General features: G+C 40.5%; 1 protein-coding gene across 2 annotated transcripts; it reads left to right on the top strand.

Annotated features, from left to right (window-relative positions):
* The first annotated feature begins 264 nt into the window (after window positions 1-264).
* nmt2 (N-myristoyltransferase 2) lies at window positions 265-17,137 on the top strand. 2 transcript variants are annotated; one of them, XM_017715635.2, is made up of 13 exons: window positions 265-435; window positions 3,758-3,875; window positions 5,463-5,607; window positions 6,562-6,680; window positions 7,326-7,417; window positions 8,558-8,674; window positions 9,076-9,246; window positions 9,363-9,471; window positions 10,435-10,605; window positions 10,900-11,067; window positions 12,240-12,377; window positions 15,997-16,057; window positions 16,683-17,137. In XM_017715635.2, exons 1-12 carry the CDS (start codon window positions 284-286, stop codon window positions 16,015-16,017), a joined length of 1,521 nt encoding a protein of 506 aa, XP_017571124.1. In that variant the 5' UTR covers window positions 265-283; the 3' UTR covers window positions 16,018-16,057; window positions 16,683-17,137. The 2 variants fall into 2 exon arrangements, with proteins under 2 accessions (XP_017571124.1, XP_017571123.1); XM_017715634.2 differs by having other exon boundaries at window positions 266-435; window positions 15,997-17,137.
* The last annotated feature ends 1,577 nt before the right edge of the window (window positions 17,138-18,714 follow it).

Here is an 18,714-nt window from a genome sequence, read left to right as displayed (position 1 = left end):
GTATGTGTTTTTATGCCGTTTGTTTATTATGATCTAAAATTTTCATGAAGTGTTTATTATAAGAGGTGTTTTCGGACTGAGGGGTGAATGGTACTTTGAAACTTCAGCATGTTTAATACATCAATTTTTATTAAAAAAAAAAAGTTTTCCGTGATATACAAAAAATAACTATGTAAAAATGAAATAAAATAAATATAATATAATATCAGAAATGAGAGCCGCCGCTGGGGGCGCCGTTTTCTCCGCTTCCAGTGGGGATGTTTCTGCGGTTAGCCTCCTGGCTATGCTAGCGCAGTCAGAACCAGAGCCCCTCTCTCCCTCCGTGATGGCGGAAGACAGCGAGTCCGCGGCCAGCCAGCAGAGCCTGGAGCTGGACGACCAGGACACCTGCGGCATCGACGGAGACAACGAGGAGGAAAATGAACACATGCAAGGGTAAACCTTTCTCGGAGAATTGCACGAAACCCAACTCTTTTTCGGCTGTGGCTGACAGCCCGGGGTCGCCAGCAGCGCTGGCGTAGCACGGAGGCTAACTGGATTAGCTTAGCCAGCCAGTGCTAACTCAGTCTGAGGGTGGTAACGTTAGCCTAACGTAGCCTAGCCTAGCTTAGCTTAGCTGTCAACAATGAGCGACTCGCGGCTGTGCGCTGTTTCTCCTGCGGTACCTGCGGGACTGGTTAAGCTCGGTCAGTGCAGATTTTGTGCGACCGTCCGCGTAGGATGTTCTCACGTTTTAAAGATGTAAATGGTCACGTTTATTGAATGTTTTTTTCGCAAACCTTGTTAACTGTACTACAGCAACGAGCCACGTCTGAATAACATCAAGTTAGCTCCTTATTCCAGTGTTCATCCCACCTTAAGCGGTGCAGCGGTTACAGTCGGGCGCCTCAACAGAAGGCGCTGTAACTGCTGCGGCATTTAAGGTGGAACGGAGAATTCGTTGGAAGCCAACTTCAGCCTCGTCGTTTGAATGAAAGGCTTAGCTAACCTAACTACGTTTACTAGCTGTGATTAAAGCAGTGGCCGTGTTTATCCAGTGAAGATTTACAGCGGCGTTTCCACCATAATTCTGTTATATTTCTAGGCGACGGTTAACTGAACTGCACCATTCATTAGAGAGCTAACGTTAGCTAGCCAACGCGCGTAGCAACCGCTTATTGTAAGTGGTCAACAGAAACTATGAATCTGCTAGCGTTGCTGCATAATCAGGTAAAGTCAGCTGGCGGGCTGCAAGAAAATTCATTAACATGTCCTAACGCCACACTTAATGTTGATGCTAACAAGCTAACGTTGATGGCAGGCCAGTTACTAAAATGCAGGTCCACTGTTGTTAGGCAGACTAGCGCTCTTCGGTTTCCTATGAAGTCGAAACATGCTATTAAACTGCTCCCGGTGCTTACGTTACTGTGTCATTGTCTCAGCTTCTTGGTTTGCTGTCTTGTCTTGGCTGTACTCTTCACTGCTGCCCATTCAAGTCAGGTTGTATCAGACAGGAATAGCTCCTAAACCAAAGTCCCAAACCTGGTCCTGAAGGTACACTGCAATTTCTTAGAGATTTACATGCTTCCAACACGTCTGATGCACCTAATCAGCTCATCAGCAACCCTGTAACCTACTGAGCTGAAGTGGGTGTGTTAAATCAGTGAAGGCACTAAATTGTGCAGGGCAATGGGCCTCTAGGACCACAGGCTGTGTTACAGAAACATCCTACCTCTGAAATTTTATCTTTTTCGTCATCGTGACCTCTTGAGTCAGGGCTGAATTTAGGACAGCAGCTGTTACAGAACAACAGTTTGTAAGTTCATAATCTTATCCTATGAAAACATTATCAGAGAAAAGTCCTAACTAGACAGAATTCCCTAAATTCCGTCCTAACGTTAGGGCCCAATCTCGTTTCACCCCTCGCCCCTACCACTTAGCCCTTCCCCCTGTTCACATCTAGGGTTAGGGTGTCCTAGTTTATGTTGAGATAGAGGGGTAGGGCGAAGTGTTGGGGCTACGTGGCCCTCCAAATGGAGGTTTTTCAGAGGCATAATCTAAACAGTGTTATGAGAAAAATAATATGCTTCATCTCAAGCAATGAAAATCGCTAATAGTATGCTGATGTTACTGACATTAATGTAATGGCATTTGGCATTATCCAGAGCGACTTACAGTTTGATCATTTTTACACAGGTAGTGTGAGGTGTCTTGCCCAAGGACTCTTATTGGTATAGTATAGGGTGCTTGCCCAGGCCAGGGATTGAACTCCTGTATACAGCATAGAAGGCTAAGGTGTTGCTCACTACACTACAATACCATCCACTTGAAAACAAGGAGTAGGAGTGGAAAAAAAAGAAATGGGATTGGGCCTAGGACTCCAGCTGTGTCTTAACTTTTGATTTAACCTTTTATTTCTGTTTCTTGCCATTCTACTGAAAATACAGTATGATCAGGCAGCATAAGTTCACTATAACCAGCACAATAGGGATACATTTATTCACAATTTATTCACAGAACAGACACATTCTCCACTATTCCCTCTCATGTGTTAATGTCGGTGAATACTTGTGTAGTTTATGGCTCAGTCCGATTTGGTCAGACTCTGAAGATCAGCCTACACGTTTGGTGAATGGCATTGCGTTCATTTCTGGGTGATTCCATGTTTTAGATGTTCTTCTGTCACAGCTGCCGACTGAAAAGCTGATCAGTGGTGACGACAGTTTGGGAATTTGGTGTAGCCTCCCCTTCAGAGTCTGACCAAATTGATTTTTGGTTATCTTAAGTGTCCGTTTTCTGTTTGTGGCAAAGTAAGTAGTAAAAACGTTCAAATGGCTTGAGCGTCTCCTACAGCTGTCAAACCCGTTACTTAGCAACAGCATCTTAGTGGAGTGATACAGTGTTTGTGAAAAACCTGCGATGTTAGGGTGAAATGACAGCACGGTCAGAACACTTCTCAACCAATCAGCTTACATGGCTGCAACTAACTGTTGTATAACTTGAGATTAAGTATGCTTCTGTAAGACATGTATCCTAAATTAACATTTGCAGTACAAATTTGTAAGGAATCTTATATTAACCTTGTCAGATCTTGAGGACAAAAGATTTTCTGTAATACGGCCCAGGGGTTTGGAATCACTGCCCTTTGTCCTGCTCCCGGCAACCCAGTGCACAGCATGGTTCCAAGTATTCCTTGAACCAACACACCTGATCCTGCTGTTCAGATTATGGAGCCCTTCGTGAGCTGGATCAGGTTTGCTGGACTATGGAATATTTGAGACTTTACAGTGCTGTGGAGCAGGATTAAAGGGCAGTGCCACAGATCTTTCTGTATAATTCGGTCATTGACCCGTCAACAAGATTTTCAGAGTGATTCGGTGTGAAGAAGTTCGTTGATAAACCTAATTAACCATTACAGTGGTGGAACTACAACACAAATATGGCCATATTATTTACCTACATGTGTTTTCGGTTGCTTTGCATGGTAGCTTTTAGGGGCATTATAGACAATCTGGTTCCTGTGACCACCATTGGGAACAATTCTGTTTCTAAAAGTTTCTCTGGAATTAAGCATTTCACATCAACCCACTCTGAACTTCTTTGTTTATGTCTTGGCTGTTTAATTATGCAGACATTGTACTAAATTGAAGGTTTTACACAGTAAACAATGAAGGATATGTCACTCGTGCAGTGTTTAACTCCAACTGTCCAGAAGGAGCTGTAATACTCTTGTCCATTTGGTTCCTACCTGATCCAAACATGTTATGGTTTTGTAAAGGAGTCCTGGTGGAGACCTTGGTGCAAAAAAGAAAAAGAAGAAACAGAAGAGGAAGAAAGAAAAACCCAGCTCAGGAGGAACCAAGTCTGATTCCGCCTCTGATTCTCAGGAGATAAAGGTTTCCAACGCAATACAGTTCTACACACTTCAGTCACAAAATGTCCCCTAAAAATAGAGCCAGAAGGGTCATTTTACAAGATCTAATCTGTGCTAATTTGGTATTTTTTTGTGTCAAGAAATTAGTTCCATAGTGTTGTAGTGTCAGTGTCATACCAAAAATATACATTATACCAGATAACACAAAAGTTCAACACCATTATACTGAATTAGGTGGAATGTTTCACACAAAGGTATAACCTGTTATGAAGGTAATACCTTCTAATGTCAGTTTATAATGATACATTATTGTTATTTTTATGATCTTTCTGTAAATATTGCAAAAAAAAGTATATGGCGGGATGGGCATGCCATGTTTGGTGTACCTGTTAAGGATGCAGAAAATGGCAAATTATCATTGTAGAATAATAATATTCATTAGCTTTTGAGCTTCCTGCTCCCCTGAAGGCTTAAATTACTATATAGCTGCATTTTGTAGTTCTACAGTTACAGACTGTAGTCCATCTGTTTTTCTGATGCTTTGTTAGCCCCTTTTACCCTGTTCTTCAGTGGTCGGGACCCCCATGGACCCTCACAGAGCAGGTACTATTTGGGTGGTGGATCATTCCCAGCACTGCCGTAACACTGACGTGGTGGTGGTGTGGTTGGGTGTGTTGCGCTGGTCTGAGTGGATCAGATACAGCAGTGCTGCTGTTTTTAAACACCTTAGTGTCACTGCTGGACTGAGAACAGTCCACCAATGCCTGATCACTATGTTGGTGTGATAGGTGAAGATCAAAATTTAACGCAGATGATTTATTGTGATTTTATTCATTTTTTTATTCAGTTAATCTATTTTGTGTTAATGTGGGCACAGATTTGATGTTAATTTGGCTTTCATTTAGTAATATTTGAGTTAGAACATCAGTGGCTGTCTGTATGGGAGGCAAATCCAGCTTAAAAGATGTAAATGCAAACCCATTTTTACCATTCTTTCATGTATCCTGCCAAAATTGAAAAAGAAATTAAATGATTACAATTGCGGTTTAATTTTTTATATAAGCACGAGTCGTTTAAAAATAAATACATTTAAAACAGTTATTTGACATTTCATTTGAGTCATTATTCTTGTATTTCATAACCATATGTAAAAAGGAAAAGCTAATAGAGAAAAGAAATGTATTTTTATTTTTGTCACAAATGACTCATGCTTATATGAAAAATCGCAAATATAAGCATTTCATTTTCAATTTTGGCAGGATATTTACGCAGATGTTTGATAAAAGAAATGGCAAAAAGTTTTGCATTTACATTTTATTATTTTAATTTTAATTTCTTTTTTGTTGGATTTGCCTTCCGTACTGTCTGTACAGCCATAAAATGCCTGTTTTCTTAAAACTATGAATTAAAACACCTTTTTCACTTGCAGTAAAATTTGTCATTTGATTCAGATGGCACTCTTTTCATGGAATGACCCCAAACGTTTTAATAATGTCTGCGAGATTGTTTGTGCTAGTTTTATGCACTCTTTTGTGACAGAGTGGTTTGATGTTAACTCTGTAATGTCACTATTGCATACATGCAAATATATTGACATCTTTCTCCTCAGAATCCAGCCATTCCCATGCAGAAGCTACAGGACATTCAGAGAGCGATGGAGCTGCTGTCCACCTGTCAAGGACCTGCCAAGAGCATAGATGAGGCCACTAAGCACAAGTACCAGTTCTGGGATACCCAGCCTGTCCCAAAGCTTAGTGAGTTACACTTTAAGGGGACTTAGTGTTGTATTGTAGGTTTTCTGCACGGTCATTTTTCTTTGCCGCTCGCTCTGCTTTTTTCAGCGCTGCTCCTGGCACAGCTGCTGGTAGCATTTCAGTATGTATGTTTGGTTGAAAACTTTTGCACTTCCCCTTGCAAGTGAGGTTCTAGCAAAAGCAAGCTAAACTTTAAAAGGGTGCTTATTGTTTATGTCAGGGTAGTGTTGCTGAATACTGAGTATGGACCAAAACTACTGAAAACTCACTAAAGACCTGCTTACATTTGGTCTGGCTGGTCGGTGTCAAAAAATACCTGTGGCTGCTTGACAACTTGGAATTGAATGTTGTTCAGCTAAATGGTGCCTGAAGCACTCCTCACAAAAGAAAACTATGCAGGACATATAATACGCGAGCTGCTCATTGCTGAATTTATCACAATAAATCTCTCTCATTGAAAACAATTGGAAGTAAGGCTTTGTTCACACAGCAGGTAAAAGTGGCCCACATTCGATCTTTTTCTTTATATGTGGCACAGGCGTGTGTCTGTGTGACAGTGGGAACAGCAAAAAGACTTTAATATGTGGTGCGGAAATTCAGTACTTATCCGATATGAGGCAATGCGACTGTTCTGTTGCGGATGCGAGTGAGTTTAGGAGCTGATCTGTTCAGACTGATTCACACTGGATACTCACTCAGTTATAGTTTGCAGTTTCACAGTAATGTCCTATTGAAACCTGTGGCAGTGTTCCAGGTGAGTCTGAAGAGGAAATGTTTTCAGCTTTGTAGCTTTATACTATGTTAGAAAACAAAGTTAGGTTAAAGATTAAAATGAGCTTTTCCTTTTAATACTAGAATTACTAATTTAACTACTTTATTTGGTCTGCTAATTTGAAAACTGCTCAAACCCTGTGCTGTATCAGTCCACTAAGCAGTTATTTTGTTTCTTTACAGATGAAGTGGTTACTACTCATGGGCCAATTGAGCCGGATAAGGAGAACGTCAGACAGGAGCCATATTCCCTCCCACAAGGCTTTATGTGGGACACGCTGGATCTCAGCAATGCTGAAGTGGTAAGCATACATGTATTTATGATTAAGAGCAGTTCATGTATCATCTGCTTTTGTCTGCTCTTTTGTTAGTGGGTGGTAATATCATATGTAAATGTGTATGCAAATGATTCATGGTTTTATAAAGGGCCATTCTTTTGAATTAGTTAATAGGCAGCGCCTCATTTAAGCCGTACCCCTGCGGTGTGTAACAGTAAGAATGGTCATTATCAAGACTCATTTTCTGCAGTCCATTTCTTGTGTTTTAATGAAAAATATTTTGTTTTTATATGTGTACAGCTTTTTAAAACTGTGTTTGCTAGTCATGTACTCAAGAGTTTTTGAGTTCTGCATAAAATTGGCTAAAATTGTCACCACTGAAACAGTCAATACCAAAGTATTTGGTAAAGTTTAATCATTTATTTTAGTGTAATAAACATAATTCAGGGACAGGGCAACTTCTTTTTACTTTAAGTCATTTAAGTGTCCGAAATGTATTTTGAACCAATTCAGTATGATGATCCGTAAATGTACATGCATCTATTTATAAATTAAGTGCATGTTTAAATACATAATAAATAGACGTATTTCTGCACTTTGATCATTTTTTTATGGAAACATCTTTTTTTTTTTCTCTTCTCATGTGTTCTCCTCCCACCCCTCTTGCAGCTGAAGGAGCTGTACACATTGCTGAATGAGAATTATGTTGAAGATGATGACAACATGTTTAGATTTGACTACTCTCCTGACTTTCTCAAATGGTAAGAGAAATGTGGTTCAGCATAGCACATCTAAAGCTTTGGGTTCACTACACGACTTTTAACGTCTGAACAGATTATAAATGACTGCGTATTTCACACTTTCCGACTGTTTTTTGCAGATATTTTTGGACTGAAATGTCAGGGATCAGACACTAAATAATTAGGGATCACACACTACTAGACTTTTAAGCTGTTGCTGAACCTAACGGAGCTCAGTGAACTCTAGCAAGCTCTTGCATTCTTCTGTTACTAAGAGACCCAAATAAATGAACGTGCAGCTGCTGCTGCTGTTTTCTCTGCTGTTTGCGCTGATACAGCAAAGAACCAGCAGGTAAACATGGTTAAGTGAGAATCATGGATTTAAAAATGTGATCATTCGCTTTGCTCCACACGTGATTGATTTTTGGCATTTTTCTTTCTTTACATGCGTATTGTCTTCACCCGCAGTTCTCATTGGCTGTTTGTAGGAATCCGTTCAGATTGAGTCGTTTATCAGTTTGCACTAGATTTCACTCAAAAAAATCAAACATGTTTGATCAACTCAGACTGGTCTGAAATGCGATCAGGAGGATGCGCCCCTCAAACATGACTTGACTCTCCAGCTGTCGACTTGGACTGACCCAAAAATCTGCAGACTGGAGCCGACCAGCACAGACTCGGCCAGACCCAGAATCGAGGCTAAAATCGGGGTAAAAGTTGTGTAGTGTAACCCTGGCCTAAGTCCTTTTCTTTGTCTTTAATATCAACTTCTGCTTTGTTTCTGTTTGAGAGGTAAGAAGGCATTGGATAGATGTCTAAGTACTCTATGTAAAACAAGAATAATGGGCTTCTACAATGAAGTGGGCTTTGGGTTAAATAAGCATTGATCTCTTTATAATTCCTGTTTCATCATTTTGTCTTGTCTAGTTTTCAGCTGCTTGTGTAGTTTTGCACTATTAATAGATATTGTGTCCCTCATTGGTCACAACATCAAGCAGAAAGTCAATTTCAGAAGCATGTGATACTAATATAGTGATGGAGTCATTTTCAGCAGATTGACCGGTGTGTATCTGTCATATACACGCAGGTGGGGTTTGATGTGGCAATGATATTCCTTAACAGCTGAAATTCTGTTTCCTGTGTCTCACCTGTCTCTGTAAGGGCGTTGCGTCCACCTGGCTGGCTGCCCCAATGGCACTGTGGGGTGAGGGTCTCATCCAATAAGAAACTAGTGGGCTTCATCAGCGCCATTCCTGCAGATATTCACATCTACGACACGTGAGTTTCAGTCGTGTGCCAGAATTATAATGCCTTAACATTCAAAGTCAAAGTTTCTGCAAATCTTATGGTTTCATTTAGTTGTGCTCTACTTCTCTGTGGTACTTTGCTAAAGCCACCTGTTCCTTTAGACCATTTTTAGCTCAATAGATCAGTTTGTGCTGATGTGTTTGTTACATAGATTTTAATAAATTACTGGCTATAACTTGAGATTTTTAATTGATGCCACTGTTTTATCAACATATTATACAATGTAATACATTGTAATAACATGGCTGAAAGCGCCCAGCTGGACAAACTAAATCTGGGTAGCTTGAAAGATGCTGGATGATATTTCAATCTAGAATTGTGTTGTGTGTCTTCCACTCTTACCATTTTTTTTTATTTTCTCTTGCTGTCAGGTTAAAGAAGATGGTGGAGATCAACTTCCTATGTGTGCACAAAAAGTTGCGCTCCAAGCGTGTTGCTCCGGTTCTGATCCGAGAAATTACACGAAGGGTTAACCTGGAGGGCATATTCCAGGCCGTGTATACTGCTGGGGTGGTACTGCCCAAACCTGTGTCCACATGCAGGTAAGACACACAGCCTTGACATAACATCTCACCCAGCGAACTAACAGATGCTAGAGGGGAAACAGCGTCAATGTTTTTAACATGTTTTATTTTGCACTGGATCAACGTTTTTGTAGGTATTGGCATCGCTCTCTAAATCCCAGGAAGCTTGTTGAGGTGAAATTTTCCCATCTCAGCAGAAACATGACACTACAAAGAACCATGAAACTCTACAGGTTATCTGATGTAAGTGATACCTTGCTGACCTTTCTGAAGTGGGTTTTAGATGTGTTCAGATTTGTTAAGCAGGAAAGATTCTGAGCATGCGCTTGTCATCTTCATGTGCTGACGGTCCCTTATAGGTCCTCGAGGGTGGGGATGTATGTGTATAGGCTGCTAAGGAGGAGTCTTCATAGGACAGTCCTACTGAGGACCTGCACTACCTCGGCTTTGGAACGCAGCTAGTGTGACTGAGAACCTCCTACCTTGACAGGAAGGGGCTGTTTGACTGACATGCAGACTGACAGGCAAACTGAGCAACCACGGATCGTTGTTCTATTTTTTTATCTGATGACAAAATAGTGCTACAATAGAAAAACAAAAACGGGCCTGCATTAAGCAGAGTAGTATGTCTGTTGGCAAAGAAGTCATTTCGCTTACTTGATACTAAACCCTTTGAACAAAACTCCAATAGCTTTTAAACTAAGATTTGTCATCTGTCTTGCAGTGCAGGTATCCTGAGGGTAATGGACAAAGTCCAGTAGTTGCAACCATCTTAGTATTCAGTGTTAAATAGGCACTGAATCTCAGCTCAGTCCTTGGAGCCACTGATGGTTCCACATTTCTGCTCTCACCTAGCAGTTCTGTGGTCAGAAACACACCATTAATGAAGGGCTAGAAAATGGCTAACACAAACTCTGTATCAGCTGGTGTCCAGGAGCCTCTATCTGCAAGGCTAGATGATTCTAGTACAGTGGATTCTAGTCACACTGTCAGTAGAAAGAATGGCATCCATGTTTATGGTGAACTAGTTGCAATGCCAAATCTGAATAGATTAGTTTTGCTGCTGAACAGTGTTGTAATGTAATCCTTTAGAAATCTGAACTTTGGGTTATTTTTTAGGCTTTTTTCGATTATTGAAAAGAATTTGCACAATCTGGTTTTCATGCTTTTCTCACAGGCTTTGCTGCTCTTTGTTTATCTCTCTAGAGTACGCGTACCCCTGGGTTGAGGCAAATGGTGACTGGTGATGTAAAGCAGGTGACAGCGCTGCTGCAGAAGTACCTCAGTCAATTTCACTTGCGACCCGTCATGGGAGAGGAGGAGGTCCAGCATTGGTTTTTACCACAGGAGAATATCATAGACACATATGTAGTGGAGGTACATGGCATACTTCTATGCCCATATGCACAGATAGGATGACTATGGTGGCAACACTGTCAGTCCTCACTTTACACAGCTGTACTGCTGCTCTGATCTGCGTCTTGTTCAGAAAATTTAGCAGCATAACAGCAGAACAATCCATAATATGCAGTTATAGTGGTGAACTGCCCAACACAGTCTTTGCCACGTGACTATTATTCAGTTCAGTGATCATTCGTGTAAACCTCTGGCAAAGAGAGTCCCAGAGCTGGTTACTTCTGCTTACATCTCCCTTGTCCTTTTCTTCATCAGGGTGCCGATGGTATGTTGACTGACTTCACCAGTTTCTACACCCTACCATCCACAGTGATGCACCATCCGCTGCACAAGAGCCTGAAGGCAGCATACTCTTTTTACAATGTGCACACACAGACGCCGCTGATGGATCTGATGAACGATGCACTTATACTTGCAAAACTGGTACGACGTCCATGCCATAGAACAGATTTGACCTTCATAAGGGTTGGGTTATGTTTAGAATGTATGAACGTGGACTAACTTTGTACAGCATCCTTTACCAAAAACATAGTGATATAGGGTTGATAGTGATATAGTGATAAACGTAGTGATGCAAGATTGAAACCCAGTCTTACAGAGCGTCCCATTCTGTTGTCTTATGCTTCTCTACGTAGATTGTTCTCACGTTTCACGTGACGTCACATTGAATAGTCGCTACCAATTTGAGCACCTTAATCAGGTGCTGCACGATTTGCTGTGCTGTGTGAATGATTCACCAGCAAGATGTGACAGAAGCCAAGAGACACACGGACCTTTAATTCTGTGTTTTTAAACTCCAGGTTTGGAGCCGCTGCACTGTATAGTTTAGTGTTTGTTTCTGCTGTTCACACCTCATTCAGCTCAAAAAGGGATTAATTATCTAATAATATCAGGTATTTTAACCAGGAAACCACAGTTATGCAGTGCAGGGGTTTCAGGACTGGAGCTGAACTCTGAACTACCAACAAACTTACAAAGTCAAGTTTTCCAAGCCACAACATTCAGTCTGATATTTAACGTCTATGTTTCTCCATTCAAACGTCATTTAAATCTCCAGAAACAGAGAGTAAAGTTATTGCGGGGATCTGCAGCTCCGTTAGGGGGACGGCTGTTTACCTCTCAGCTGTTAACATTAGCTAAAGTTCTCTAAAGGCCTGCATTGTTCACATCTGTATTAATTAGCTGATGTCTTACCTTCCTATAATGACAGTTTTCTCCTCTTTATGCAACACTATGGGATCCATAGTGTTGCATAAAGAGCTGAGGCAACTTTTTCTCTCTTCCAAAGTAAGATGAGTAATTTTAGCCATATTTCACCTCTAGTTACGAGCAGCAAAACCAGAAATTCAGTCCCAAATAAAGTGAGAACAAAAGCAACATCACATGACAAACCCTAGGATAGCATAACCATGTCTGCAGTGGGGCCACCTAAATGTAGCTAAATATAAAGAGACGTAGTGTCTGAGTTGTAATGGTTAAGACTGCATAAACAGTATTCAGTGTGCTAAAGTGGCAGGTTCTTTGTTCTAATGTAAGTAGTAATTCTTTTCATAACAGTCTAGCACCTTTTTTGGATGTCTTTGTTTCTGTTACAGAAAGGCTTTGATGTTTTTAATGCTCTGGATTTAATGGAGAATAAGACTTTCTTGGAAAAGCTCAAGTTTGGAATTGGAGATGGCAACCTTCAGTATTACCTTTACAACTGGAAATGCCCTCCAATGGACCCAGAAAAAGTAAGTAAGCCTGACTGATCCATTTCCATCCCCTGCTTATTAATTACTAAGGGTGGCAAACCTTATTGAGACAGCCATGTAAGGTCATCTTTCCTTCGATATTTTGTGCTATTGCGAATAGATGTTGTAGTAACAAATTGCAGTTGATTGCATACCAAGTGAGTATGAATCATCAAAACTGTTTTCAGAGGAATGCTGCATAATATTCCTGGTAAGATGTGTTTATTGTTGCTAGAACTGCAGAAGCTTTTATCCATCATATTTATGAGGAATATATATTTTTTTCTGCTGCAGTGCTGTATCTGGGGGGAAAAAAACAACTAAGATAAAGGCTTGATTTACAGCCAGGCATGCACAACTCCAGTCCTGGAGGGCCTGTGTCCAGCACAGTTTGGTGATTTACCTGCTCAAATACACCTGATTAGACTTATCTGTTAATTGCCAGGTTTCATGGGTGTGTTTGAGTAGAAAAACCTCCAAATTGTGCTGGACACCAGCCCTCCAGGACTGGAGCTGTGCACCCCTAACCTAGACTATAGTGCAGGAATCACCATTTTCATTCAAGTGAAACGGAATCACAACTGATTCCACTTGTTTAATCAGTTGGTTTCCGTCTCCAGAGACCTGATTAGTTATGAGGTGTTCTGCTTGGTTGGAATAAAAACCTGCAGCCACACTGGCCCTTTGCAGATAAGACTGGTTTAGTGCTTATTAAAGCAATAGTTTGGCCAAAAAAAAAGGGACTACACTTTCCATTTATCCTAGATGTAGCCTCTTCAGCCCTGAGTGCTAGGAGGTTTACATTGCTAACAAACCCTAGAAGTCAATAGTCACCCAAATTTTGTCTCTTAATGCCTCCATAAAATTTCTGTCAACCCACTCAAACTTTCAGATCTTCTTTAAAGTTGCATTGATTTGTGATGTAGCTTTAACATTGGTTGTGCTTACATGCAAAGATTTTTACCAGTCTGATTGAATGAATACATTTCATTTTACAGATTGAGACGGACGTGTTTATATCTCACTCAACAATCTGATGAAAGATCTCCGTTTACATGCTCACTACGAAATTACACGCCTATGTGGAGAACCACTTGGTGTAGACGTAACCATGACAACGAATGTTCAGTGAGATGAGTTATCAGTGGGCTGCTTGTGTTTTTAATTACCTTAAAATGATGTCAGACTCAGGAAACTGTCCTTCACATGTCCTTATTAAAGAAGTTGTGTTCTGAGACACATAAGCTGGACGTCTGTCCTGCCGCCGACCTTTTAAAGATCAGAGCATAAACTTCGTCTCCTCTGCAGACCAGTTTCTGCTCCCGCCATGTTGAACATTAGAAACTTTCACTATGACACGACACACATGCAGAACATACTTAACCTTTCTGATAGGGAATGTAATCGGATACAGGCGGGTCTTCTATTTAAAGGATTATTTACAGGATTACCCACCTCTTTCCATTGGATAGACATTTTATTCTGATTGGCCTCAGTCAGACTAGTGTTTTCCGATTAAGGTGTTTATAAGGACGTATTCTGTTGCGATTGAACTACTAGTCGGAGTATTTACAGATTAGTAGGCTGCATGTAAACGTGGCTAATGTGACTTGATATACAGAACAGAAAACATCTTTTTCACCAAGACTCTTGGTTTGAGTTTGTGCAGTGTGGTGTGCACTAGGGGTGGGCGATATGGCTCTAAAATAATATTATATTTCAGGGTATTTTTGGGATATTTGGGATATTTTTGGTGATATGACAACACTGAATAACATTAATTTCAGAAACACATTATTGCAACAAAATAAATGTTAACATTTTATTTAGTATAAATATGTTTCAAATATTCAGTAGACACAAAAAAAACTGATTCAGATTGAGATATTAGTCGGATTATTAACAGATTTCAAATCAAATCAAATTTATTTGTATAGCGCTTTTTACAGCGGATGTTGTCACAATGCAGCTTCACAGAATTCCAGAAAAGACAAAGTTTTAACAAGAATGTAAATTCCAAAAATTGGATTTTATTTGAATGCATTTAAACATGGCTTTCGGCTGTTGAGCACTCTTCGTGGCATTAGCCACGTTTAATAGAGTACGGAACGGAACGTGTCCATGTAAACACCTCAATCGGAATGGTCTAGTCCAGTTGAGGCCAATTGGAATACAACGCCTGAATCCAGTTTCACTCCAATCGGAACGTGTAAGTACGTTCTGCGCATGCGCGGCGCATCATAGTGAAAGGTTTATACCGTTCAACATAGCGGAGCAGAAACTGGTTTGCAGAGGAGACGAAGTTCATACTCTAAGCTTTAAAAGACGGTGGTGGGACGGACGTCCAGCTTATGTGTCTCAGAACACAACGTCTTCCTCTCGACATAATTTTAAAGCCATTAAAAACACAAGAGCACCAACTGGAAACTCCTCTCACGCCGACTGGATCTCACGTGATGTTCGCTGTCATGGTAACGTTCATTCCAGGCACTACTCCACACATGCGCGTCATTTTGCATCAGATTACTTGTGGCGAGCATGTAAACGAAGATTTTCCATCAGACTGTTGAACAGAGTGAGAATGAACACCTCAGTCTGAATCTGTAATCGGATTGTATTCAGTCGGATTGGCAAAAGTCTTTGAGTGTAAACAGCCACTTTTGATTTTCCTCATACTCTACTGAGTGCTTCTGCTTGAGGTGATGAAACAAATTAGTTGTTTCCCCCTTTTGTTGTTACAGGCTTCTTGTATATCTTGCATATTTCTGTGATCTGTTGTACGTCAGAAATTTTATAACAAAACCACCTCCACTCTACTGAAGTCGCTCCGCTTTTTGGGAGAAACTCCACCACAGAGCTGCTTTGCGCCACTTCTTTCTGTTCCAAAATGACTCACGCAACGAACGTACGCCATGCGCATGACGTCATTACGTCAACAAGTCAGAATATCGCTGTTATCACGCTACGGCTTTTTTTTTTGTCGTTTAGAAAGTTATACCGGTATTATCGCAAACGATGTGATGAGGTACACCCCTAGTGTGCACTGCTTACAACACAGAGCCGGCAATTACTGCATTGTTTGTTCTGTGGCCGTCCCCTCATGTGATTGGTCCACTGCACAAAGCAGGCTTCTAGCATGTACAGAAACTTCTTTTTAACAATTTATATCACCTTGTTTAATTTAATTTAGTTTTTTGGTTGTTTGAAGCATACTGCTGGCTTTACTATGAAGTATAAAAATGAACAAACGTCACCGTGAAGCTAATAGCAGTGGGTAGTCAGTATAGACGGGTATTGTGCCAAATTTTGACTCCACTTTGTGTATGTCACTTTCTGTTATGCACGTCACGTAGGCAAATGGACAACTGGGTTTTAGAAATAGGAATTGCATACACACAAATGGAAGTCAAAATTGAGGACAACACCTGTATAACAGGGCTGACGTGTGTGGGTACACAATGAAGTGTTGTTCATTTTGTAGTTTACTTTCTCGTAAACAACATCAACAGGTTTGAGGTACCTTAATGAAGACCTGGATGCCCCCAAACCATTCCTTTAAAGAGGACACTTTAAATTGAGGTACTAATCCTAAATTATTTTTCCCTCATCTCTCCCTTAGGTTGGTCTCGTGCTACAATAACTGACTGCTGGGTGGCTGAGACACTTGCAGGACGCAGGAGGTAGACGGCATAAATAAAAACAAAAGACAACAATCCATTCAAAGTGAATGAGTTCCATCGTGCAGCTCTCTTAGGTCTCGTTTTGGTTACGAGAGAGTTTTCTCTCAGTTTTTCTTTCTCTATATCCTGAATGTGAAAACCATCAGCTTCAAACTGACTTCTTCATACTGTATCAAAACAGACATACACAAGTTTAGAATTCGTTTAAGACATGCATAAACTATCAACGTCCTTTTCTAAAATGCACACACGCGTACGCACGCCTCTTGGACGACCGGTAAACCCCCGTCCCCAAACCCTATTTCTTTCTGTTTGTTCTATGAAGGCACATTACGAGACGTGTGTGAGAAAGAGCTAGCATCCTGTATAGTTAATGCCAGATATTTATTATGTGTTGTGTGGTTTACATGGGGCTAAGAAACAAGGGGAGGGTGAAATCCAGAGGCTTTTGTTGCAGAGCTGCCTTCATAGGAGTTCCTGCAGGTAGTCAATAGGTTCAAGGGGTGTTGCTGGGTACATGGGATAAAGAATGTATTGCATTTTTGAAGCACAACATGTTCTTAAAGGAGCAGAACGCTCCAACGTGCATTTTTCAGACTTTTTTTGTTTTGTTTTATGTGTTTAGGTCTTGAGTGTCTGAAAGCAACTAGAAAGAAGAATGTGAGTTCTCGTTTTAAATTTGTTTCATAATGGCATTTTAGTGTGTATGCCAGACGTAGTTTATTTTTTCCAATTGTTCCTCACCATTTAGTCTTTCATTTCAAGCAATTCTGATATTTAGAATTGTATTTAAGTTAAATTTGTTGTCTTCTTTTATATATACATTATGTCAGTATTCTTTTCAATGAAACCATGCATCCATCAGACCGACTGTGTAAAAGGAAGAAGGCATTTGCTGGTACGTCCTGGGCATTTTCATACAAGCACAAAGAAACGGACATGTCGAACAATCATGTGCGTGTCGTCTCTTTGACGACGATCTTCACAGCCACAGCTTTCCCAGCGCTTTTGGTTATGTGCGGCCGAGAAGACCTGCTTGTTACTCAATCAAATGATTGATTAAATCACTGTTACATGGGATTTTTCTGAAAAACTGACTATTTATACGGTTAGAAACTGCCTTTGTGTTCCTGCTTCTCTTGTCGTAGTTGGCATCAATGTAACAAGAGTCTACAGGCTTCTAAAACAAGCACACATCCAGGTGTCATGCTTACAAAAGAAAATGAAGAAAGAGCAAATCACACCTTAAAGAATTACGTCAGTGTTTTTCCTACCTGATCTTTATTTGTTCGATTACCGCAGGCAATAAAAACCCTTACAGTAGATCCCTGCATCTGACCCAGCCAATCATGAACTTCTGAGGGAGTTAATTAGCTGGAGGTGGTGTGGCCAATTGTAGTTAGAACCAGAGAACTTGTAGAGAGGGTTTCTCAAGCGCTAGAGGGCGCTCCTGAGCAAGTCCAAAATGAATGAGTTGATATGGAGCATTTAAGCAAAATTTTTAAAAAAATGTATAATTGCTTAAGCATTTTTAATGTAAAAGAATAGTCATTTCCTGAACACAGAGCAGCATAAAACATTTAACACCTGTTACATTTTAAGAGCTTTTAAATTTTAAAAGGAGTTTTAAACAGCGCCTCATGTACGTTCATGACATCTGTGAGCGAACAGCCAGTGAGCTGCTGCCAACCAATCAGCACTCAGTAGCAGTAATGCCAGCGTCCTGCTGCCCACAACCCGTTAGCTGTAGAAAAAAGGAAACATGCAGGCGAGTTGTCTTTGCTTTTTTAGTGAAATACATCCGTTTACTTTCTAAAATGAAAAGAAAGCTCTGGTTGAGTGATTGGAAACAGTTTTAAATTTTCGTTTTTAAGCCGTTGAGCTCCATTTACTCCTATTCATTGAGGACTCTCTCAAGGATGCCATCTGCTTTTTTTGTAGTCATGTTTTTGATATATAACAGGGGAAATAGGAAGTGGCCAGGCTCCTCATAAACTGGCTCTGATTGGAGCAAGTCTCTACAGGAAGTTAGATCTCCAGCCCCAGGGATGTTCCCACTGCTCTAGACACTTTGTAGCTCCCAAGTAATGACAGAAACCGCTCAAGTAAGCAAACATTACCGCTGGCCTCTAGACATATTATAGTTCTAGTCGGTAGGACTTTTGTTGTTTTTAAGATCAGTGAGGTGACTGAAAATGAATTGTCTGCTTTCTTTTATTCACGTATATTTGCCTCAGCTCAGTGGACACATTCACATTCGGTTTGTTGCTAATAGCTGCGGAAAATCATCGCAGTTAGGCAGTTGATTATTTGACACGTTGAGTTAGCAGCTTTTGTACAAGGGAACACGTCAGAATTGTCTGTGGTAATCGACTGTATGCTAGAGATGTGAAAAAAATAAAGATTAGGTGGAAAAACACTGAAGTATTCCTTTAAGTTTTGGTTTAATTCCTGAAGTCCAGGGCACTTTGCGAATGTCAGTTTGTGTATGCAGTCCTGAAGCTTGCTGTATGAAATGAGCATGATTTATTTTTTTTTATTATTATTATTATTTATTATTTTATCCCCTCTCTCCCCCGATGTGTTGGTTTAAGAATTCCTGAGTCGCAACAGTGAGAACACCCAAAGTACTTGCCTTATTTGAGAGGTCGTTTTTT

Source organism: Pygocentrus nattereri, chromosome 24, assembly GCF_015220715.1.
Source record: "Pygocentrus nattereri isolate fPygNat1 chromosome 24, fPygNat1.pri, whole genome shotgun sequence".
NCBI lineage: Eukaryota > Metazoa > Chordata > Actinopteri > Characiformes > Serrasalmidae > Pygocentrus > Pygocentrus nattereri.
Note: the sequence above shows the minus strand (reverse complement) of the source record. Positions and strands in the feature narration are given on the sequence as shown.